Source organism: Homalodisca vitripennis, unplaced genomic scaffold (genome assembly GCF_021130785.1).
Source record: "Homalodisca vitripennis isolate AUS2020 unplaced genomic scaffold, UT_GWSS_2.1 ScUCBcl_267;HRSCAF=1843, whole genome shotgun sequence".
Classification (NCBI taxonomy): Eukaryota; Metazoa; Arthropoda; class Insecta; order Hemiptera; family Cicadellidae; genus Homalodisca; species Homalodisca vitripennis.
Genome location: NW_025776392.1, coordinates 126604 through 152972, shown reverse-complemented (window position 1 = coordinate 152972; position 26369 = coordinate 126604). Strand labels below are relative to the sequence as shown.

At 34.0% G+C, this 26369-nt stretch overlaps 2 protein-coding genes across 3 annotated transcripts in view; one reads left to right on the top strand and one right to left on the bottom strand.

Annotated features, from left to right (window-relative positions):
• The first annotated feature begins 1895 nt into the window (after nucleotides 1–1895).
• Nucleotides 1896–3352, top strand: LOC124370531. Its single transcript, XM_046828822.1, has 4 exons — nucleotides 1896–1968; nucleotides 2167–2286; nucleotides 2485–2610; nucleotides 2842–3352. The coding sequence occupies exons 1-4, from the start codon at nucleotides 1896–1898 to the stop codon at nucleotides 3333–3335; spliced, it is 813 nt and encodes a 270-aa protein (XP_046684778.1). The 3' UTR covers nucleotides 3336–3352.
• Nucleotides 3353–7350: 3998 nt separating this feature from the next.
• Nucleotides 7351–26369, bottom strand: part of LOC124370530 (probable cytochrome P450 6d5) — a 67687-nt gene continuing 48668 nt past the window's right edge. For both annotated transcript variants that reach the window (XM_046828821.1, XM_046828820.1), the window contains exons 2-5: nucleotides 17095–18086; nucleotides 15639–15857; nucleotides 15319–15564; nucleotides 7351–8253 (exon numbers count right to left, since the gene is read on the bottom strand). In XM_046828821.1, the coding sequence (XP_046684777.1) occupies nucleotides 8069–8253; nucleotides 15319–15564; nucleotides 15639–15857; nucleotides 17095–18064 (1620 nt within the window). In that variant the 5' untranslated portion in view covers nucleotides 18065–18086 and the 3' untranslated portion in view covers nucleotides 7351–8068. The remainder of the gene's footprint in view (nucleotides 8254–15318; nucleotides 15565–15638; nucleotides 15858–17094; nucleotides 18087–26369) is intronic.

The following is a 26369-nucleotide window of genomic DNA, read 5'->3' as shown; positions in this document are numbered from 1 at the left end:
TCGTGAAGGTAGCCACCGGGGTTTGGTCCACCCTCATCCCGGTGGGGACCCCCAGATGTTGATAGGGCTCACCCTCGCCAAGTACCCTAAGAGGAGCACCGTCAATAAGGAATTCTGTAGGCCTTACAGCCCGCCTGGCCACGTGAAGCGTGGCACACTTGGCGGGCTTGAACTCAATGCAGCAGGGACGACTGTCTCGATCCGCGGCCTCAACGACGCTTCAGACCTCGCAACTAAGGTCAGATCATCAGCATACGCCAGGACGCTGATCCGCGTGCCTTGCTGGTCGGCTCCGTGCAGGTCCTCCAGCGCCACTAGCGGCCTAATGAGTGACTCCATCACCAGGTTAAACAGCAGCGGTGATATGGGGCAACCCTGGCTGATACCAGCACCAAAGGGGATGTCCGGAGTCAACCCGCTACTGTGCCGGATGGAAGTCACGCTGCCCTCATAGAGATCCTCAATGAGCCGCAGTTGGTTGGCGGTAAGCCCGGCAGAGCGCAGTGCGGCAATGAGAGAGGATTGGGGGACACTTCCAAATGCGTTGGCCAGGCCACGCAAAGCTCACTGCCGCGACGCCGAGCCTCATCAAGGAGCTCCTGAAGCAAGAAGTTGTGCTCGAGACAACCCTCAGCAGGCATGGAGCCCTTCTGGGATCCTGATAGAAGCCCATTGGCTGAGGCCCAACTCGAGAGACGAGCACACTCACGTCATTATCATAATTAGCGGCATTAAGCAGAAAGGAACCAACCAACAAAATTGTAATTTGTGAGATTTAGTGATGTCTGGTTTGTGAATAGAAGATTACGCATTCAGCAAAAGGGAACCAACTCAATATTAGTAGTAAGCATTGTAGAAAATAAAAGATATTTTTCTGTGAATGGCGAATGAGACTTTTGATTTCAGCAGTAAAGAACCATCATTGGCTCTTTTATAATATTTTGAGATGTTTTCATTACTATTTCAACAGAACAGAACCAACAGTAGTTGGTTCCACAACTGAGGGAAGTGTGTGCATTTGTATTTTAGCAGAAAAGAACCAAGCCACCCTTGGATCTGTTCAGCTGATTTTGGTGTGTACGAGTATTAAGATTCACAAGGTGTTATTGTTGTTGTAGTCAGTTGTATTGGAAAATGTCAAGAGGACAGTTCTTAGTGTCCCTAGCTAGGAAAAGCCTTGAAAAAGAAGAAGGTAAGACATATTTTCTTAACTATTTTAGATTACTAACTTTTGTTTTAGTCTAAAACATGTTTTAGAATAATTGAGGTTATGTTTAGGATTGGTTGTAGTGGCAAGGTATTTTGTTGATGGACAACCCTGTTTCATGTTTGGATAAAATAAAATTAGCTTAATAAAGAGGCATTTGAAATGTCAGTGAGTACTGATGTTATTGCATGCAGCACATTGGCATAGTTCAAGTTATTAAGTAGTGGCCAACAATCAATATTTGGCAAGAATGAAGGTTATACAACTGATATGGTCCTAACTAAGAATATTGTATAGGAGTGCAAACAATGACCATATTACTCTCAGTAAATAAAGTATTGTATAACAACAATACAAACTGTAGTGTGAAAGTGAGACCAATCCACCTTTGACACTACAACTGTTGCCGGTTCTACCATTGAATGGAGGCAGGCCCCAATCATGCATTTACCTTTATAGTAGTTGTCAGAAATAAATCTATCTTAAAGCTAAAGTTTAAAATGTATTATTATCCTATTTCGTTGTATTGAATAACAACAATGCAAACTGTTCATTTTTAGCTAAATAAAGAAAGATTTTGCTTACACAAATATTTAATTTATATAGGCCTGATCAGTTGATTTTTTCAGGAAGCGCTGATGTAAATTCTCTAAGCCAGAATTTTTCCGCTGAGTTACCAATAATACGTATGCAGTCTGAAAATGAGACCAACCCGCCTTTGATTACTCTGTCAGACCTACCAATTTTACCACCGAATGAAGGTAACAAGGCTTTATAGTAGTTGTCAGAAAAAAATCCATCATTGTAATTCATATTTTGAAATGTAGCCTATATTGTATTTTATTTTAATTGAATAACACCAATGCAAATAGTATTGTTGGTTATTTTAGTTGAATAAATGTAAAAATTTTTCATACTGAAAAATTTAATTTGTAGGCCTAACAAGTTGATGTTTTCAGATACTGCTGATGTATATTCGCTGGACCAGAGTCTTTCCACTGAGCTGCCAAGTCTACAATCTGAAAATGAGACCAGCCCACCTTTGATAACACTGTTACCAGTTTTACCATCGAATGAAGGTAACATTGCATAGTAGTTATCAAAACTAAATGCATCCATCAAATGTCTATTGTTTAAAATGTAATATTGCAATGTTATTGTTTCTCTCACTAACACCAATGCAAATTGTATTGTTGTTCTTTTTTAGTTAAATAAAGATATACACATTTGCATACTGAAATAATTTATTTATAGTCTCAAGTAAGTCCTGTTTTCAGAAACTGATGATTTAAATTCACTGGACATGAATCTTTCCAATGAGCTACCAAGTGTAGAGTCTGGATATGAGATCAGCCTACCTTTGATTACTCTGTCAGGCCTACCAGTTTTACCACCAATTGAAGGTAAACGTTACTTATAAATGTATTAAACAACTTTTTAGAAATAAATCATCTCATGATAAAAAAAACTATTTATAACAAAGCAGTTGCATTTATAATTTCAATAAAAGTCACCATAACAGTAAAAGTGAAAAACATATTTATATTTGTAAAGTAATTTAATTTGTATATTTGTCTATATTAATATATTTTTGTCTGTCACATACTGAGGCTTTTGTTTATTGTCTGTTTCAGGAGAAGAAATCAATAAGGACCCATCTACATCAGTGTACGACTCATCTCTGATGGTGTACGAGGAAATTTGCCCTGATACCAACATGACTAGTCAAGAGTGCTACATTGTGGTATGTGCAGATGAGATGAATCCTGAAAATTCAGCTGTGCCATCACAGAGTATTGTGTCAGGGGGAATAGAAGTTGAGATGTCAAACCAAATGATTGACCATGATTTAGAAGTGGATGTTGAAGGTAATAATGTTTCACAACGTGATCCTGATTGGCTTCCTCCTTCTGATCACAGTGATTCTAGAGAGGAGTGGCCAGGTGAACCCAATCCTGATGAGACTATTGAAGGCGATGTAGTACAAAATAACTTGCAAGAAAGAAAAAGAAGAGGAAGAAAGAGAAAAATAGAAAGTCAAACTAAAGAAATTGCTAAGAAGAAAGAAATAGCAATGATAAATATTTTGATTATAAAGGGAAATTGGTTGAATCCAGGCAATTCATAAATTTCAGATGCAACTGTATAAAAAAATGTAATGAGCTTGTCTCAGAAGATTTAAGAAAATCTGAATTTGAAAAATTCTGGAACCTGGGAGACTATAACTCTCAAAATATGTTTATTGCAGCATGTGTAAAAGAGATCCAGAAAAAACGACAGTACACAAACAAAAACTCAAAGAGAAACTATTCAAGAGTATATAATATAAGATCAGTTCCAGTTTGTCGTGAACAGTTCATAGAAACTTTTAGAATTTCTACTAAGAGGGTTAACACTGCTCTGTGTAAATTAAGATCTGATGACCTTGGTGATCGGCGTGGAAAGGAACAGGGAGGTAACAACAAGATTAGTGATGTTAGAATAGAAGAAGTCAAAACTCAAATCAATAAAATACCAAAGTATGTTTCCCACTACAAACGAGCAGAGAACAACAATGAATTCCTTCCTCCAGAAATGACATTACAAAAAATGTTTGATTTATACATCGAAGAAAAAATTGAAAGAAATGGCGGAGAGTATTTGAAAAATAAATGGAAAAATGGAAGTGAAAAAGAAAAAAGGAATATTGAGGCAAATGTAGACGCTGTAAGCTTTTCATCATACAGACGGATCTTTTTGAAATATTTTAACTTGAAATTTAAAGCGTTAAAAAGTGACACATGCAATACATGTGACAATTTTTCTGCAAGAATCCAATCTGCTACACCTTCTGAAAAGAATGAAATAGAAGATGCTCAAAATAAACATATAGCTCTGTGGAAAGAAGCAAGAGAAAAAATGAAAGAAGATGGTGAAGAAGCAAAAAGAAATAAAGAATTTGAATGTTTAACATTCGACTTAGAAAAAACTTTACCCCTACCAAGGATCCCTACCAACCTCATATTTTACAAAAGGCAATTATGGGTGTATAATGCAGGAGTTCATTCTTTCAAAAACAACACTGGATACTGTTATGTTTGGACTGAGGGAGAAGCGGGGAGGGGAGCACAAGAAATTGGCTCTTGCCTAATAAAACACATAGAGTCCCAACTTGGGAATGACATCAAACATTTAGTTCTTTGGAGTGATTCATGTGGAGGGCAGAATAGGAATATAAAAATTGTTCTTATTATGAAATCATGTTTGGAAAGTCATCCCTCACTTGAAACTATAAAGCTAAAATATTTAATACCAGGACATAGCTTTCTCCCAAATGACTCTGATTTCTCTGACATAGAGTCAGCATTAAAGCATGTTCAAAGACTGTATCTCCCTGACGAGTATGTCCAAGTCATGAGAAGCTGCAGAAAGAAAAAACCATTTTCTGTAACCAGAATGGTACCAAATGACTTCAAAGGAACATCAGTATTGGAAAAGAAAATTGTTAATAGGAAGCAAACAGATGAAGAAAATCCTAAAAAGATTAATTGGCTGAAAATAAGGGAAATATATTTAAAAAAAAGAAGAACCACTAAAACTGTTTTGTCGGAATGATTTTTACTCTGAATATGACAAAATTGATTTGGAAAAAAAAGCAAAGAAAGGGAGACCAAATAGTGGAAATTTCAGTTTTAAGCAATCCCTGCAACCTCTTTGGATTCATGGAAAGGAGATTTCTGCTCCAAAATTAAAGGATATCAAATCAATTCTACACCTCATCCCAAACGATGCTAAGGCCTTTTATCAGTCTTTAAGTGGAAGCAGGGCAGTAGAGGATGATATCGATGGGTACAGTGCTCCTCTGGATTTTGATCTTGAAGAAAACAACTAGCCAACCTAATCTGACACTTTTTTCCGTTTGTGTAATATATTAAATAAACTTCTGAAATTTGACTAATAAGCTGGAGTTTTTAATCTGCACCTTGTTGGTTCCTTTGTTATAAAAATTCAATGTTTCCAATTTCAGATAACAGAACCAACTACTTGGTTCCTTTCTGCTTAATGGTGATGTACTTTTATTTCCAATAGCAAAATAGATCCAGACCTATTAAAATTGTTATATTACAGTACATTTTTTGGTGTAAGCACATTATTTCTTCATTAAAAAAAAGACAAAAGTAACATTAACAGATTAGTATAAAAAACAATAGTTTTGAATGAAAGTATGATTTATGGCAAGGCTCTAACTTTGAAGGCTCCTAACACGACATTTTATTTTTGTGTGTTGGTTCCTTTTTGCTTAATACCACTCCATTAGCAAATAAGCCAGCCAAAATTTGTATTCATATATAGTAAGAATACTGTAATTGATGGAATGATACAAAACCATATCAAATATAAAGAGATGAATGCTCAATCAAGGAATCGTTTTGCTCGATGACAATGGGCACCGGTTCCAGATCTGGGTGATATTCAAGGCTAATTGTGAGAGAAGTTGATCATCTGCTGTTCAACCCTATCCTGGCAGTACCTGACATCACGGCTGCTTATCATGTACAAGCTTGGTGGTATGTGCTTTGAAAGTGACACTGGAGTTATAGCTATCATCATAGGTAAGGTGTTTGTTTGAAAAAATTCAGATGTCAGTCTTTTTTGCTATACTTTCATGTAAGTCTCAAGAGTTATATATTTATAATAGTTTTATTTTTTACTAATACTTTCCTGGCATTATTTTCTAATCATCAAAGCCCATTACAGTTTTTTAACTAAATCACAAACTTAAAGTTACGGTACCTTGAGATTTTGTGGTTTATTGTAGTTTCTCGTATACTGTATAACCACAATAATATTATTACGACAAGCAATAGTTTAAGTACTAGAATTATGTATGCTATATACTTGTACATTACTATACTGAATGTTAATATACAAAATTTTTTGTTTTTATTATGATGACCCTAAATAGTCTCGAACACATAAGATTTAAGTAGATACTGGTGGAATTTAACCTGCACCCTTTTTTTATTTTTTTATATTCAGGTTTATTAAATCAATTCAAATGTCAATTATTAACCTTATATTTCACCAAATCAATGTTTTGAACAACAGGTTAAAATTACTACTTCCTTTGGCATGGCACTTTCAATTATTTAATATGGGCTCACTGTCCTCTAAATACGTGTGTATAAAATATAAAGTAAAATAATATTCTTGAATAAATTTGAATGAAATAAATTAATAGGCTTCTTCTCAAAACTAATAAAATAATAATTATAAACTTCTTTCAAATAAAATTCTCAAACAAACTAAACAGTTCTCAACAGGAATTTTTCACAAGTTCCTACAGGATATGGTGCAGCACCTGCAGCTCTTAATTTTTACTACAATCCCTTTAATTTCAATGAAATTTTACGTTAGACTTTAAATAAATTACTCCTTTACAATTTATATATATTATAGTCCTCACTCAACAGAATTGGATCGTTAATTTCAAAGTTTCAATTCCAATTTCAAATTAATTCACTTCTTAATTTTGCAAATTTCAAATTTAGAAAATTTTAATAATTCAGTCAAAAGTACTTAGCTCTTTGGTCGTGAAGGTCTTGGAGTTCGGTATTAAAATAATTTATACCGACGGATCCTACGCCCGACACTAGTTTTAAACTCGCACTAAAAGACTTTACTCTATCGCTTCTCAACTCGGAATGGTAGCAGAGCGTGGTTTCTCGGCCTGCACCGACTACGCTCCTGTTCCTGCAGGCCTGTTTAAATCTCTCTCAACGCAGGTTCGCCCCCTAACAAAAGATTGAGTCCACTGTAAACTATTGTTTAGCAATCACTGCCATCAAGTCAGGTCTAGACCAGATTCCAAGCGCGTTGTGCCTGCCGCTGGATTACAATATAAATTTACCTTTTTATTCCCTATCCATTTACAATTCTAAAATAAGATTTTTGTCCTTTTTTTGCTAATATTTTTAATTTGAAATTTTATTTATTAAATTTTTATTTTTATTTAAAGTATACCATGTAATTGGTATAATTACTTTTATTTTACTAAAATCTTTTTTATAAAAGTGAAGATTAAGACTTTGATAGCTGGATAGAAATTTTATTAATTGGTATAAGAAAACTAAAAATTAAAGGTAAAATATATTGGCTATTTGTTAAATAGAAATAGAAAAATTATTTATTTCCAAGAACATATACAGTTGTAAATTATAAGTTACCATTAAAACAATACTTACGAAGCAGCGATTAACTAAAACAGTTTAAATTAATTACAGTAGTTGGATAATATTGATATAATTTAAATATGAGTTATTAAGACTGTATGTTACAGCTAAATATTATGTCTACAATGGAAATTAGCCTACATGGGCAAGCAGCCTGTGTGTATGGTAGAGTTGTATTGAAAGTTTAATGTTATCTAAATGTTGAAAAAAGTGTTACTGTTATGTGTCAATATGTTTTTTAGGGCATAAACTGATATAGTTGTGTCTATTATTAGTTGTGTGATGAAGGAGTTAAGAGATAATATTGTATCAGACAAAACCATCGCTGGAAGTGAGACTACATACACAAGACCGTGATATGACGATCACGGGAGGAGGGGTCAAGGTCAGGTCGGTCCCCAGTCTGAGTAAATGAAAGTCTCACATCCTTGAACTCCAATTTGTAACAACAGCTCTGTGACATGATTTTTAAATTTGCAATCGCATCTGATTCAAATAAATTTAATTGTTGAAAATCGTTACATATGTTTCTAAATAGATGTGAAATATAGTAGGAATATAAAGGTAATGGTAACTAATAGTGTAGCGCATAATAAACAATAAAGTCGTTAATTAAGCAATAGAGTAACAATACCATTTTACTAAACTACTATGACACTTCTGGTTTCAACGATCTCCTTTGAAAAGAAAGAAAAATTCCGTTTTTAACTGATGGTATAAACGAACGAACTTCGTACTGAAGAGGCAGTTGAGTTTTGTCGCTGAGTTCCACTGTGTATTGAGACATGACTTTGGCTACACCAGCCTTCACCTCCATCACTGCAAATCTCATGGCTGTAACAGAGAATTAGTGTCATTGTTATTGTAGGGCTGTTGGAGATATTTTGTTTATTACCTGTCCACTGATAAGTTTGTACTATATTGTTAAGATGATTGACCTGTTGCCATACTACTTTTTTGTGATCATTCAACAACCAAGAATTAATTGGAAAAAACATAGTCAGGAAAATATTTGGGAGAGGGGGCCCAGACAACTCATATTTTCATATAGTGGAGAGAGAGTAAGGCCCCATTTCATTCCTTAAAAAGTTCTTGACCTGTTTCTTTGTTGAGAACGATCTTTCAACAGTGCATGTTGGTAATACTAAAGTATTTAAATAATAATAATTGTTTACTACAAAAGTAATTTTTAAAATTGAAAATTTGGGGGTTCCGAACCCCTTGGATCCCTTGCTAGCTACATCCGGGAAGAATTGCTATTTTTATGATTTGGGTGGTTTTACAAATTGCAATATCTTCAGTTCTATAGGAGTTATAAAACTTCACCCAATTATACTTTTAAGTGTTTTAAATTCACTATAGAAAGTAAAAATTTAAGTACTATTGAATAATATTTCCATGTAAAATATATAACAGAGCTGAAACTGTGTGACTGAGCTTATGTGTGTGACAACAAGTGCCAATTATATACTGTGTTAATCAAGTTCTTTTTAGTTTTTTAGAAAGAAAAGTGTAAAGGGTGTTTTGGCTAAGTATTTAAATAATTTTGAGATAGTAAATTTTACTCCATAAATTTAAGTATTAGGGATAAATAACATTGTAAAAAACTCACCTATACAGTTCACTCAATCACATGTTTTGTGACTGTTGGATTAACTGTGGTTTATTAATTAAAAAGCTTAGGGTTGTGAAAATCACTGCAAGTAGTCAAGATTTTATTAAAAACTAACACTCTTTCCAGTGTCTTCAATAAGGAAATAGTAATATTAACAATCTCTTAGTTTTATTTTTGACAAGAAGTTATAACCTGCATTTGATAACTGTGGTAGTTTCCTGTCTGAGACTATTCCATCCCCAACCACAGCACAATCGAACTTTGACATTCACAATTGATAAAGCTTTGACTATTATCTTGATTGTGTTGACCTTGAAACTTGACTGAGGTTGTTTAATGCATCTTGTGTTATCTGATAACGAACAAGTTTGATTACTTGCAATCCTTAACTATTATTACTAACTAACTTAATATTTATTCCCAAGTATTTCTTTTCTGACAGAAATATTATGCAAATAATATATCAATAACTCTTCAATAACTTGACATCCTTCACAACCAGAGCACCAGACTACTACCACTCTAAGCTAAAGAGCAAACACTCACTGGTGCCTGCATCTCAGCGACGCAACACGACTACAACAGTGTACTGCTTGAATCACATCCAAGAATCCGAAGGCAACTGGCTCAGTAAATTTTTAGTTTACCAAGAGGACTGAGCCAATCTAATATCAACCACATCTGTCAGTGCCTGCTGATTTAAGAATGCAACCAGGCAACAACAGTGTATTGCAATAGGATTCTGTCAAAACTGAAGGCTGTAAAAACTGACCCACTTCAGTTTTGAGCCTATTAGATATGGCTTGCAATAAACAACAATTCTCAGAGGGGGACATAGTTTTCGCTAAACTAAAAGGAATACGTCACTGGCCTGCCACAATCACAGAAATAGTAAAACATGAAAACAAAGCTTCAACATTTTCTGTCACATTTTTTGGCGACAGTACAACAGCCACAGTGAAAGAGTCCTGTCTATCTTTATATTCTACAAACGTTCATATCCACGGTATACCACAAACAGAAAATTTCAAAAATGGAAAATTTAACAAAGCCCTAGCTGAAGCAGAAGTGGCATATAAAGCTAGCTCTTCCAAAAGCTCAGATGTCTTGTATACCTCATTAGATGAACTCGAACGCAGTCTGAATGAGAGTAACGTTCTACACAATCTAGAAGATAATGATGAAAAATTAAAAATGGCCGCAAAGATAGGAGCAGCTCTTCTAGAAGAAAATAACTTCCTGAAGGAGAAAAATATTAGACTAGAAGCTACAATAGAAACTCTGGAAGAAAAGATTGAGAAGATGGAAAGTGAAGAAAATAAGTTCATCAATAAAATAGAAAGGCTACTACAGAATATTTCTGAAACACAAGTCCAATTGGAAAAAGAAAAGAAACTTCGCTTAGACACACAAGCCTTTTTTGAAGAGCACGACAATAAACAAGGACAATTTATTGATGACTATGTAAAGACAATTAGTAACTTAAAGAATACAATTAGAAATCTTGAAAAGAACATTACCTCAAATCGAGATACAAGAAATCAAAAAATTGGAGTAAGTAAAAATGTGGAAACGCAAACTTTAAGTGCTGACCTACACACCAAGGTGATAGAATTTACTTCTCCAGAAGCGCAAACTACTGGTACAGACTTGCACAAGCAAGGCAATCTTGCTCTTGTACTGTACCAACTCACTCAGCTAACTACCCGTCAAGACCAAGTGGAACATCAGCTACAGATGCTACACCAACAAATGCAAAATCAAAATAAGCTGGAACCAAACACATCTGTGAAAGTAACACAAAACACACCTATTATTAGAAAAGGGTCTTTTTCAAAAATAACTAGCTTAGCATCAAGTAAAATAAGACCAGTTCAGCGCCAAAACCAGTTCAGCATTTCTCTCCAGGTAGCAAAAAACAAAAAACATGTAAAAGAAAAAAGCAATACTGTCACAAATGCAATGCATTACAATACACACTCAAACTATGAGGAAGTCACGGCTACTAGACCACCAAGAAACAACACTCTGACAGTGCACAAAGTTAAAGACAGGAAACCACCAATGACTGCTACTAAACTGGAAAAAGAAGAAACATATGAAGACTTTCTGAACAAATATATAGATAGCCTAGGGACAATATCCCCTGCCTGTAAAAAAGTTGAACATGTTTTGTCAAAAACCGCAGGGCAGGACTCTCCACACAATCTTAACATAGATATCTCGCACACAGCATCCAAAGAATCAGACCATACCTCACTATTAAATGATTCTCATTTTTTAGGTATAATCCACAAGAGAGAAAAATACAAACCGATCACAAACAAGCCAAACACCAGAACCTTTTGGAACACAGCACAAAAACAAACCAAACCACCTCAATCACTATCCTACACCAAAATGTTAGAGGACTAAAAAATAAGGTGGAAAGAATAAATCACCTTTTGAACGACTTACATCCAACACTTGTAGTCCTAACAGAGCACGGTCTCAGCCAAGATAGATTGTCACTTACCAACATCATTGGGTACAATCTTGTAACAGAATATAGCAGTGAAGACCACAGATTGGGGGGAGTTGCTATCTATATCCGTAAAACATCAATTATAGAGGTAGAAGCCATTGACATAGCAGACAAATGTCTAGAACTAACTTTTGAAGCTGCATTAGCAAAATGTAACATCAAGAACAAGTCCTTCTACTTACTAGGTGTATATCGTTCACCAGCTGGACAAACGAAGTTAGGCGTTGACTTTCTATCAAATATACTTACCTCAATCCAACCTGAAACCAAACCCTTTGTTTTAATAGGAGACATAAATATAGATCGCCTAACAGTAAATTCAGACAGCACACTTCTAGAAAACGAACTGCTGACCTTCGGTATTAGACGGCTACCCCTTCCAGCTACAAGAATAACCAACCTATCAACAACCTCCATCGATTGTATTTGTACAAACATCTCACAAGACACTGTTGACTTTACAATTTTTCAAGCTGGTATTTCAGACCATACTGGTCAAATCTGCTTTCTGAAAGTGGAATTCGAACAACCTTCCAAGAAACCTGCTTGTGAAAAGAGAAATTTTTCTACTCAGAACCTCAACTGTCTGAGAAGTGAATTTGCAGAAGAAAACTGGGAAAGTGTGTTTGAAACTCATGACACAGAGAAGGCCTATAACTGCTTTCAACAAATTGTAAGGTACACATTGGATAAAGTATGCCCCAAAAAACAGGTTAGGATAAAAACAAGAAATAAACTGAGAGTCCACTACGACGAAGAGACAGCTATGCTCAAAGAAGAATTTTTAACCACTCTACGCAGGTACAAACTTACTGGAAGCGAAAACGACAGAATACTTATGATAACAAAAAAGAAAGCTTATGATTTAAAGCTAAGAAATCTTAAGCGAAATGTCACTGCTGAATATATCTCTAACTCAGACAACAAACCCAAAGCCTTGTGGAACATTATAAATTCAGAAAAGCAGTCTAAACAAAAAGAAGAATCCAAACTCATGCTTGAAGTAGAAGGGGATATGCTAAGTAATCCTTCCCAAATAGCTAACTTCTTCAACCACCATTTTTCAACAATAGCAGATTCCACACTAAAAGAAAATAGAAAAAAACTGGATAACATAAACATAACCAAACCACTCACCTTTCCAGACTTTAACGAACAGCTATTGAATCTTACACCAACAACCATAAAAGAAGTCCTATCAGTGATATCCTCCCTCAAATCTAAGCTTTCTTGTGGACTGGATGAAGTCCCTTCAAAAGTTGTAAAGCACTGTGCTAAACAATTAGCACCACCATTGGTAAACATTATAAATAAATCCTTCAAATCTGGTCATTTTCCATCTTCTTTGAAAATTGCCAAAATATATCCGAAGCATAAAAAAGGTCCAGTTACAAAAGTAGAAAACTATCGCCCGATTTCATTGATATCAACCTTTTCAAAAATAGCAGAAAAAATAGCACTTTCACGTATTTCAAAACACCTTGAACAAAACAGCCTGATATCAAATAACCAGCACGGTTTTCTTAAAGGAAGGTCAACAACCACAGCTCTCACAAGTCTGATTGAACAAATAACTGATCACCTGGATGATGGGAAGCTTGTATCGGCCGTTTTGCTGGATTATAGTAAAGCATTCGATTGTCTTGACCATGATCTCATTTTGAGAAAACTACCAACTTTGGGGATAAAAGGTTTATCAAAAGATTGGCTGGGCAGCTATTTAACTGGTCGAAGGCAAATTGTTGAAATTCAACAAATTGCAAACAAGAAAAAATGTGTGTATAGATCTACACAACTTCCAGTAAGTAGAGGAGTACCCCAAGGGTCAGTCCTGGGTCCTTTTCTATATATACTCTTTACCAATGACTTTTCTAATTACATTAATGACCCCAGGGTTCAACCCATTTTATATGCAGATGACACAACTCTACTTTTTACAAATGACACACCTCTCGGACTACACATGGACATTTTAACATCAACTGACAATGCAATGCAATACTGTCTTCAAAACGATCTCGCAATAAATCCGTCTAAAACCACTCAGATCAACTTCAGCAGAAGACATGAGCAAATCCCGGAAACTCCCAATATTATAGTTGACAATACAACAAAGCTACTGGGTGTAACTATAGATAGTGCTCTTTCATGGAATGACCACATACACAACCTCACCAAAAAACTTTCATCAGGCATCTACGTGGTAAGAAGAATAAAGTGGATTGCAAGCACAGATGCAGCCAAAGCAGCTTATTATGCTCTTGTCGAATCCCATATCAGATATGGAATACTATCTTGGGGAGGAACATCTGAGTGCAACATGAATAAAGTTTTAGTCCTTCAGAAAAAAGCAGTCAGAGCACTTGCAAACCTGAATCATACAGACAGCTGCAGAGATGCCTTCAAGTCACTGAAGCTCCTAACCGTAACAGCACTTTATCTTCTTGCAGCAGTCATTTACACCGACCAGATGGACTTTCCCAGGAATGAAGACATTCATTCATACAATACACGAGGAGCATTAAACTACCCTCTTCCTACCCATCGGACAACACATTTTAGTAAAAAACCATCCTACCTGGGCCGTAAAGTTCTAAACTCACTTCCACAAAACCTCAAAAACCTCAGAGGAAATGAACTGAAGAGACGTCTCCAGGACTGGCTAGTGGAACGACCTGTCTACACTATTAACGAATTCTACAATATTGTAAAGCAAGAGACATAAAATATCATTTCATTTCTGTTGACGCCATTGTATTTCTTGAAGAAACTACAAATAAAGATTCTTGTCTATTGTCTATTGTCTATAAAATGTACAAATGTAGTATATCATCTCTAAAAAGATTTTTTTGTATTATTTGCATCAATCTAGATAAACAATATTTAGGTTCCACTGTGCAAACAAGTCGTTATACCAAACTAACAAGGGAAAAAAATATAATATTTTTTTTCAAATATCTATGCATACTATTTTCTCAAAAGCTTTTGAGATTAATGGTGTGGATGATAAACCCAATTAGTGTTTGGAGAATTACTTTAACTGTACTCTGACACTAACAGCTGAGCAACCACATGTGTAATAATAACACAAGACAAAGAGTCATGAAGAGTACAGTGAGAGTGTAAACCAAGGTCATTTACTAATGGGACACCACCCACTCAACAGTACTGGCCAAATTGTACTTATTGTTGAACTACAATTACAATTATTGTTTGGTAAAAGCCGCTGAGTTTTACTCCAATATAATTTACCGATTTAACTTTTCTAAGCATCAGAAATTCTTTGCTGAACACTTTACCGGACTGTTAATTATCAGTTTAATGATTACAGGTATAGTATGAATTTGATAGAAAGAATACATAACAATATTCTAAACATAATAATATTGTGTAGCATTTCAGAAGTAAAAAAAATATACCTTATATAGGAAATTGAAATTGTGGTTAAGTGTTTCGATACAAACCAATTTTGTTCTTACGTTTTGATATTGCTTATCAGATGGAGCATATATGAAGTAATCAAAATATTGTATTCCAAAATACCCTTATCAACCCAAACACAAATAAACCCAGTTAATCCAAAAAATATTTCATAAATCGAATGGATTACCAGGTGCGGAAACCTAAATTGTTAATAGCCAAATTAGAATTAACTTGAAGTTTATTAATAAGTTTCATTTGTTGCAATTCAATTAAGAAGCTCAATGCCTCAAAATATTAATTGGGACTAACTTTAAGAATTAATTTTAATATGTTTTACCAATGCAAATCCTTGGTCCATCGCCAAAGGGTAAGAATGTAGAGCTGGGCTTGAAGTTGTTACCCTTGAATCTGTCTGGATTAAACTGGCAAGGCTCGGGGTAGTATTGAGGGTCCTTGTGTAGACCAGTAACAGGAATGAGAATCAGCGTTCCCTTCTCTATGATGAGATCCGAATCAGGTACCTTGTAGGGTCGGACACATTCTCGCATCAGCATGGGCAGAAGGTTGTTCATCCTTTGTGACTCTGTTGGACAAGTATTGTATCAGTTGGAGAAAACAAACATCAGAATAATGCAAATGGTGAATAATTGGACTGACCTTGTACGACCTCGTCCAGATACGTCATTTCCTTGAGTGCGTCGTATGACCAGCCCCTGTGCCTGGACAAAACAGAGTCCACTTCCTGTTGAAGCTTCTGTTGAATATCTGGGTGCCTGGATATCTCAAACAGAGTATAGCCAATAGTACGGGCCACTGTCTCGGAACCAGCAGAGAGGAAGATGACAGTGTTTGAAGTGAGTGCTTCTTCTGAGAACACTGTTAGAACATAAAATATTAAACTTTTGCAACTACATAAAGTTTCTTCAACAATACAGAATATAAGTTTGTTGTATGTGTGTGTGTACTGCAAAGTTCCACGTAACCAAAAGGACAGTTTTATTTAATTTATTTCCAACAATATAACCGCTATGTAATTGAAAAATAATACAATTAAAAAAGTAAATTAATATAGATAAACCGCTCGCAAAGAAACCTGCACAGAAGCAAATATCTGAGTAGCCACGTGCAGGAGGGGCCCACCTTTAGTGATGGGGAGTGGGACAAACATCTCCTCAGCTCTGTTTTATCAGCTGTGTGGATTGTGTCTCACTCGCACCATTTTATTTACACTGCAGCTACTTACCTACTCTGTAACTATATTTTATTTTTGTGTGTAGGCCTATACAAGCGAAAAACTTTAATTGAATGGACTAATGTAACCATAGACGTATCCAGGGAGCTTGCATTTTGGTTTGAAGTTAGCCACTAAGTGGCAGTGGCTAGGTTAGGGGATAGAGCAAGCGTTTGAGTGCCAAGCAGTGGTGGGGTTACTGGGAGAGGGCAGCATCACAGCAGTGGAGGGGTATTTACCCCACCCTGCTTGAACTAAAATCGCCCAGTGTCTTTTTGTAAGTTGTTTACATATAGATTTGTATGTATGGCGTGAACATATAAACTTAGTGGGCTGTTATAAAAACAAGTATTAGATAAAAAACGTTATTTATCTGGTTTTCAAACTGGATGGTGGAAATCTCTTTTGGAGGTTAGAAATTCATAATGGATGATTAGTGTGTATTTTCTCAAATTTGCTGAGCATTAATGATCTATTGTTAATTTCTCTCATAATTTTTCAGAATTATGATTGTTTAGTGTGTCCAATTAGAAGTTTGACCTTTCTGAATATCTAGAAAACAAATAAAAAAATATTTATGATTTATGCCGAATCCTTTGCTTTTCCTATCCTATCACCAGAACATGGTTGGCTTTTGAAAGTTTTAGGTGCTCTTACTTTGAGGAAACATTTCTCAAGACTTTCAACATGTTAAAAAGTTATACCATTCATTTAGAATATATTTTCAAAGTTTACTTTTTTGTTAAAACATTAATAGGGGTGGACTAATGGTTGGCTCGTGAATGAGTGTATGACTACATATTTTCTAGTTTTGATCATTTTTAATATATGCTTTTCACTTAAAACACTGGAATTGTTCAGTTATAGCTATGTACAACTTACATTTCTCAGGTGTATCTATGGACTGGTCATCCTCCTGAGTGTAATGCATCTGGTCAATGACTGCATCTTCCTCAGTAACATGAGCGGGTACCACATGGGACATGTCTTTCCCACTCTCTTCTTGCTCCTTGAGTGATAACAGCATCTGGAAGTAGTCGTTCCTTTGGACATTGTTTTCCTTACGATATTTAATGGTGGCTTTTGTCAGGTTGGTAAAATATTCTGCAGCCTCACTGGACGACATGCTAATGTTAAGGAAGTCAGATATTTTCGGTGCTATAGTTACGAAAGCAAATCTTATAAACCGCAAAGGGGAAAAGGTAAACATCTTTTCAACAATCGACTTGAACTTGTTGAAGTCAGGAGTGTTTGGTTGAAACTGCAAACCAAAAGCGCAACTTGCAATTACATCTAAGGTGAATTCAAACAGGACATTTTTGGGATCTACATCTCTTGCAGTTTCCTTTGTGGATGAATGCTCCTTGAGTTTTTGAACCATGTTATCTCCACTTTTTGAAATTTGTTCAAACATTCCTCTCAGTTTGCCTGTCGTGAAGGTAGGTGTCAACTTGTATCTCAGTGCCCGCCATACCTGTCCCCTTAATCCAAACAGATTTTTGGAGAAGATATCTTTTTTAACTATAGGTCCTCCTCTGTCTTGAAAGTAAGTGAAATCTTTCACTAGAACCTTGTTGATTAAGACTGGGTCTCTCACCATAAGAACAGGTCTTTTGAATTGAAAAAGTCCTGCGTACTTTTCATCAGGGAACTGTTTGTAAATCTCCAAAACTGCATCTGTTTGTGACTGTTTGCCTAGGAAGGTGCCCCAGAACAGTCCTTTTTTGACATTAGGTACACCTCTTTTGTCCCAGTAGTCGTTATTGTTTGTGATGTACCAGTACACTAGGTATAGAGCAGGAATGACAGCTATTAGAACATCCACAAATATAGAGCCAGTGGTCACAGCCATATCTGTGACGTTACTTCTGCATCTGAAATCAATGAAATAACAGACTTCATTAACACAAAATCAAAGTTGTGCAACAAAGCTTTACTACATTACACTCAACTATAAAAAAAAAATAAATATACCACTCAACACATTGTGTAAAGTACAAAATCCTATTTTCAATTCCAATTTATTGTACTGTAGTGTTCAGTCAGCATCAGCAGAGTCGACAGCTGTGTCTGTGTAACTGTATCTCTCTACAACAACCTGATAAATCTCTCTTACACTGCTCTCTGCTATAATTTCCCACAACCAATATAACACCAATCTGCCCCTAAGAAATACATTTATCTTCAATCTATTATAGTAAAATTAATACCAAATGTTTAAAATAAACAAAACAACTTTTGCTAAAATTAAGGTTCACTCACCATGGCCAGTATTCATTGATAAAATTGAAAACCTCAAGACTTGTTTGAGTTACCTTGTAGTGAACTTTTTTTAAACTACCCATTAATTGAAACTTCTAAACACAAAATCTCAAATCCTGCCTTTGAAAGTACTCTGGCTGAAGCACAAGAAGCTCTGCTACGGCACCAACCACATTTGTCTTGTAAAATCAAAGAAAATACTCTAAAGAACAAAATTATAGAGCTGTCAACAAATGAACTGCAAGATTTAGAGACTTTTAACTCTTGCTCTGAAGCTGGTAGCCTCCTTTCAAATGAAAATAATCTACTAAAGAATGAAATTCATGATCTTAAAATTAAATATACCACTTCTCACTCAGAATTAGAAGACAGATTAAAAGAATCCAAAAATCAAATTGAAACCCTTTCACAACACATTGTACAGAGTGGGCCAGATAAAACCGGTCCCGAGAGGCGTAGGCGCGCCGATGTACAGCATGACGGGACATTGACCTTTCCCCTTCCACTACTGTCTGCCGTCCGTTCCTGTCCTGTCTATCTGTCCACGTCAGTGTAGCTTGAGTGTTTGACCGAGCAGTGTGGATCATGCCGTATTCAATAGAACAGCGTGTTTTCATAGTGGAGGAATATGTTCGTACAACTTCAATAATGTCGGTCCATGAAAAGTTTCTTGAGAAGTATCCTGAAGGTCGAGTTCCTGCTAAATCAACCATTCAGGATTTAATTAAAAAGTGGCGTACAACAGGCAATGTGTCCAATATGAAGAGAGACAAACAACCAACTGTACGAACACCAGAAGCTGTGGCCAATGTACAGACCATTATTGGAAGGAGTCCTTCAAAGTCAACACGACGATTATCGCAACAAGTCGGAATTTCTCGAACATCTTGTCGGCGTATACTGCATGGATTAAAAATGCATGCCTATCGTGTGAGTGTTGTTCAGGAATTGAAAGAGGTTGATTTGGCTAGACGTGTAAAATCCACAGTGATTTTACTAAAGAGAGAACCATCAGTAAAGACTTGTGGCCAGCCAGATCGCCCGACCTATCGCCTTGCGATTTTTATCTCTGGGGCCGTCTCAAAGGTAATGTCTATCACAACAACCCACGGACTTTAGAAGAATTGAAGCAAAACATACGACAAGAAATTGCCAACATTCCAGTAGAAGAATTGCAGACTGTTTTCCTGAACATGATTCGCCGTGCTGAAATTTGCATACAAGTTGGTGGCTCCCATTTTGAACAGAGACTGTAAATCCTTAAATGTACATGTTGTAAAATAGACAAAATAAAATTTCATTTTACTTAATATTATGTATTTTTTTTATTTCGCCTAGTCACTTTTTCAGTTTCCTGTACGCATTGTATGAGTATTACGTAAACTCGCTCGGGACCGGTTTTATCTGGCCCACTCTGTACATCAAAAAAAATTTGAACATCAGGAACTTTTACATCTGAAGAATAAATTGAAGGCCAAAGAAATGTTGATAAATGAGTTTAATAATAATGTACAAAAAGAAAAACAACTAAAAACACAAACTTCTGAAAGAAACAGTTACAACAAATCTACTTGACTATGACAGTAAACTGAATCTTGCTAAATCAATGTTTCAGAATATAAAAAAAGTCTCAGCAATAACTGAAAATATGCTCAAGCTACAATATCAATCACTAAAAAAACTCAACAATAATGTGGAAGCTTTGAATGAAGCATTCATAATTAGCAAACTTTATGCTGAAGGTTAAATACAAACATTGCAAAGGGAGAAAGAAAACCTCATAATACTCAATATAAAGCTTTTAGTAAAAATATCACTTGCAGGGTTCTGTTTGGTAAATTATGTACCGTATTTATTTTGTTATTGTAGACATTTTAATTTTTAAGACTAGAATAATGTTTATCTTCAGGCCACAAATATGCAAATCACCTAAGACAAGATAACGTTAACTGTAATATAATTTTCATTAGTTGTATAGCATGTGTTTACTATTTTTCTGAGAATGTCTACTGCGCCCTCATGTATTTAATGACAATCAAGCTTCTTCGTTCTTGATTCTTTCCAATTATACAAATTTAAATTGTGATGTGGTATTTTAACCCAGTATTGTAGTGTATTTGTTGATAATTGTGAATTCCATTTAAACTAGTCCCATAAGTAACTGATGACAGTATTATGAATTTGACTATACATCCATACAAATAATTCGTATAAGAGCTTTAAGTTTTAAAATAATATTCCAAAATAACAGTTTTAGCTTTGTTAACACTCTTATCAAATTCAGTTATCTATTACTTCCTGCATACTTGTGTTTCACAAACCAAGTAGATACAACTAAATTTTCTTTGTTTTATTCTGTCATTCCCAAATTAATTTTTGTCATCTGTTTGGTTATAACCTTAGAAAAAGTAGAATAAAAGTTACCAAACCAACAATTTATAAATTCTTGTTCTTGTTCAAACCAAATCAAACTTGTTCCTTAAAACAAAACAAATGTTGCTTAGTCCTGATGAATTAATAAATCCCTGAGTCTAAATAACTATAAAATACAATTGAGTATTTTGTCAATTCAGTTATTTACTCAATATTTGCATATTATTTTTAAATACAGTAGCTAAAAATATGAGACACAAATAAAATACACAGTTATTTGACTAAATTATAAAGCCAAGACAAAATTTCAGAACTAAATATATTTTTATCAGAATCAAAAATAAAGATAATCTCACTGAACGAACATTGGCTTGACAATGAGTGTATAAATATATTAAATAATTATATTTTAGGTGATTATTATGTAAGACAAAATAATCAAAGAGGAGGTTCTTGTCTTTTAATAGAAAAACACTATCCCTATATACCAATTAAACTTTTTATTGATTTATATGAAGATTTTATTTTTGAATGTTCGTGCATTGAGCTTCTTGATCATAGCGTAGTCATTGTTTCTATCTACACTACACCAGACTATAATGCCAGAAAAATATTTTTTGCCAAACTTGAGAAAATGTTCTTAATAATTGAAAAAGTATTAAAGAATAAATCGATCTTAATAGTAGGTGACTTTAATGTACTAGTAGAAAATGATATAACAAGCAAATTCTTAGAAATAATTGAATGTAATGGTTTTCAGTGTATGTTTGGTGATCCAACTAGAGTGTCAGTAAATACTTCAACTTGTATAGATAACATATTAACTAGAAAAGGATATGATGTTATAGCCAAAATGAATATTGACCTAGGTCTTTCTGACCACAATGCGATTTTTTTAAATATCCCACAAAATACAATAGAAAAGCAAGGCTTTAGAGAAATACTGGTACGGAAAAGGATATTCTCTAGTAAACAAATTAATATTTTTATGGAATCAATAAAAAATTGTGACGATTTAACAGTAAGCCCAAGTATAAATGCCGAGGAAAGCTACAATAACTTTCTAACTTATTTTTTAAGACATTTTGAGTCTGCTTTTGTTCCAAAAACTGTTAAAGTTAAACAGAAAAGAAAAAAAGTAGTTTTACATTGGATTACACAAGGAATAAAAATATCAGCAAAAATAAAACGTGAACTTCACTGGAAATCAAAATTCAGTAGAAGTATATAATTTCTAAGTTATGTTAAATCCTACAAAAAGATTTTCAAAAAAGTAGTTATTGAGGCAAAGAAAAGGGCAAACTCCTCGTTTATACAGAACTCAGAAAATAAATGCAAGGCTGCCTGGCATGTTATGAATAAAGTACTCGGTAAAGATAATAAAAACAGAGAAGATAAAATTACTTTAATAGATTCAAATTACACGGAAATAAGTAATCCAGCTCAAATTGTTGAACTTTTTAATGATTATTTTTCTAACATTGTACAAAAAATTAGTGTTCCAAAGGCTACTGTAAAAGGAATTCATAATTCATTAAGAAATTTTTGTACTGAAGAGAGGGTTGCATTGCACAATCTTGAACCTTGTACAGTTGATGAGATCAGGAGATGTGTTTTAGGTCTTAAAAATAAAATTTCTGTAGGGTGGGATGGGATACCAATAAGACTAATTAAAATCTCTGTTGATATCATTTCAGAACCATTGACACAAATAATCAACAAATGTTTAAATGAAGGGATTTTTCCTGATAGATTAAAGTATTCTCAAGTTACTCCAGTTTTTAAAAAGGGCTCGAAGTTAGATTTAAATAATTATCAACCTATTTCAGTTCTAAGCAATTTCTCAAAGATATTTGAAAAGATTATTCACTCTAGATTAGTTGATTACTTTGAAAAAAACAAACTCTTTTACGATAAACAATTCGGGTTCAGAAAAAACATGAATACTCAATCAGCTTTGACAGAATTTACAAACAGCATATTACATGGTCTGGACGGGTCACGGAATACAGCAGGTATTTTCTGTGATCTGTCTAAGGCGTTTGATTGTGTAGATCATTCGGTCTTACTGTTAAAGCTACATGACTATGGCATTGGTGGAAATTGTTTGTCCCTTCTAAAGTCTTACCTAACAAAAAGGAAACAAAGAACAGTTATTCAAGAGAACTACAATAAAGTGTATTCAAATTGGAAAAGTAATAGTGTGGGAGTGCCACAAGGTTCTATCTTGGGTCCTCTTTTCTTTTTAATTTTTATAAACGATCTTCCTAGATCTATTACCAAAGATTTAATATTATTTGCTGATGACACAACAGCTATTATCAAAAGCTCTACTAGTGAAGAACTAATAATCACTCTTTCAGAAGTGATGGATGATTTGGATTCTTGGTTTCATTCCAATGGTTTAAAACTTAATATAGATAAAACCCAAGTAATAAAATTTGGTATTAGAAATAATAAAAATGGCAATTTTAACTTCCCAAATTTAGTTGACTCACATAAATTCTTGGGAATTAAAATTGATAGTAATTTTAAATGGAAAGCTCATCTAAATGACCTTCTGTCAAAACTAAGATCCATTTCTTTTATATTTTTACACTTAAGAGAAAATGTTTCATTTGACGTTCTAAAATCTGTTTACCATGGTTATGTGGAATCAATTCTTAGTTATGGGATTGTGTTATGGGGTCTAGCTCCTGCCATTAAAGCAGTTTTCAGATTACAAAAAAGAATTATCCGAATAATGACAAATTCTCATTTTCGAGCACCTTGCAAATCATTGTTTAGAAATAAAAAAAATATTTAACTTTAACCAGTTTGTACATTCAATTCAATTCAATTTATTCACGAAAAAAACATCAAGTTACATGCATTGCTTACACAAAACTACAAAAACCTAAAAAGGTTTGCCTGTAGTCAATACAAACTAATTTATTATTTATTTTGATGTGGTTGATCTTCATGAGCAGCTCTAATTAATTTTTGAATAACCAAATGTTGTTCAGTTTTACAGTATTAACAGTTAATTCTTACAATAAGTATAAATAAATATATAATAAATTAATAACAAGAAAACTATGTAACAAAAATAATAAAAACTTCAAATCAGCAACAATAAAATTATGTACAAAAATAACACGACAACATTTTTAAAAGCCATAACAAACACAAACTTCAAAGAATAACAGGACAAACATAACAAACAAATTAAATATTTATAAAGCTTCACAAACGAGAACTGAGCAATTTTAACTGTAATTATAACATCTAACAATACTTCTAAATTTTTAACAATGTAACAAATCAAAATACAATACAATAATTTATATACAATAGTAACTTATTTCAAACAACAGTGCCAACAACAGTAACAATTTCAAGCTTCAAACATGTATATTTTTTTAACATTAAAAACTGCCCTATTTTAACCTTTACTTGTTTATATGTATTACAATTTTGAAGGTCCTCAGGCAACCTATTAAAAAGTGTTGGAATTAATCTCTGCCTGGTTCTTTTACCGTAGCCATTGTTAATCCTTGGCACTACATACAATCTTTTCCTCGAAAAATATTTGTGGATGTTAATAGTCTTATATTCAAGAGAAAAATAAAAATCAACGTAATTAATGAAAAAAGATAATTTTTTGACTGGCAAAGTTTGTGTAATATGAAACACTGTGATCTCCTCTCGTATGCAATGTCTCATATGGTCAGGCAGTATAATTTTCAAAATCCTTCTCTGTAAGTCTTCTACTTGTAGTAACCTTGTGTCTACTGCACTTCCCCATGATCTAATCCCATATCTTATAATTGATTCACATAAAGATGCATATATTAGGTGCAAAGTATTATATGGCAAATATTGTTTTAAATAGTAGAATTTTCCCAGACATAATCTTAATCGTTGACATATTTTATTAATATGAAAATCCCATTTTAAATGTTTTGTCTATTGTTACTCCTAAATAACAAAAGTTCACAACCTGTTCTAACACATCACAACTACAGACATTATCAATATACAAACAATCGTGGAGACAAGAGTTTGTATGCAGTTTTATATTAGCTTGGACACTACTTACCTTGGGGAATGAATATGCATGACTTTTGATTTTTTTTTCCCCATTCATAACCAATCCATAATCATGGCACCACACTGTTAGCCTGGTAAAGTCATGCTGTAATTGTCTTTCTGCTTCCAATACATTTTCATGGGCCACCACAAGCGCAGTGTCATCTGCATACATGTATACTTTTGCATATTTCATCAAATTTGGTATTTCATTCACATATAGTAAATATAGTATTGGCCCCAATATACTTCCCTGTGGTACTCCTGAATTTAGTATTGCTCTTCTGCTATATGTGTCATTGATTTTAACAACTAATTTCCTATTTTCTAAATAACTTCTGAACCAATCTTTCAAATTTCCATTAATTCCATTTTTCTCAAGTACTTTAAGTATTTTGCAATGCTTTAGGGAGTCGAACGCTTTCGAAAAAATCAACAAAAGTATGAGTATGTGTTTTTTTTCATTTAATGTATTATTTGCAAAATCTGAAAAATCACTTAATAGTTCATTGGTGCCTTTACCTCTTTGATAAAGCGTATTGACTTAATGTTTATAATTTTGTTTTCTGTCAGATACTTTGTTAAATAATCCCCAACATACCTTTCAATTATTTTGTCTAATACAGATAATATCGATATTGGACGGTAGTTCTTAAATTCTTTGTGATCATCTCCCTTGTATATCGGCCTTACTATTGCAGTTTTAAGCTTATCTGGAAATCTTCCACTTTTAATTGACGTGTTAATCATTTTTGTGATTAAGGGTGAAGCTACACTCTCACACTCTATGATGTCTTGAATTCTAATATTATCAATTCCTGGACTTTTCTTTTTCATTTCATTTATAATTTTAATAACTTTTCCACTACTTGCCTTTGGTATATAAAAAGATGTCAGATTTGTACGCACATTCTCATTCTGCTCGTCCAATACTATTATATCACAGTCATGAACTACTTTATCCACTTCTTTTGTAAAGATGTCCACAAATCCCTGACAAACCTCATTACTCCTTTAAGCCTCTTCCATTTATAAAAAAATTATTGATTGTATTCATCAACAGACTTTTTTTTTTTGTCTTCCCATTATACAATTAATTTTAGTCCATACATCTTTAATATTTTTTTTACATTTATTTAAAACTTCAAATAATACTGCCTTTTTCCTTCTTAACAATTCTTTATTGATCGAATTGCGTTATCTTTCTGTATTCATTTTTAATAAATAAGTTATTGATATCCTGCCTCAATTTTTTAAACAATTTATCCCTATTTTCTCATCATTTTAATAATATTTCCTGTGATCCATGGTTTTTTATGTCTCTTATTTTTGCCCGTTTTTACAAGTGTGTCTGTACATTTCTCATATGCTTTGCTAAAATTGTTAATTAAGTAATTACATAAAAAATTTGTGTCATGACTGTTACCGTATGGAACAGTCCAATCGCACTC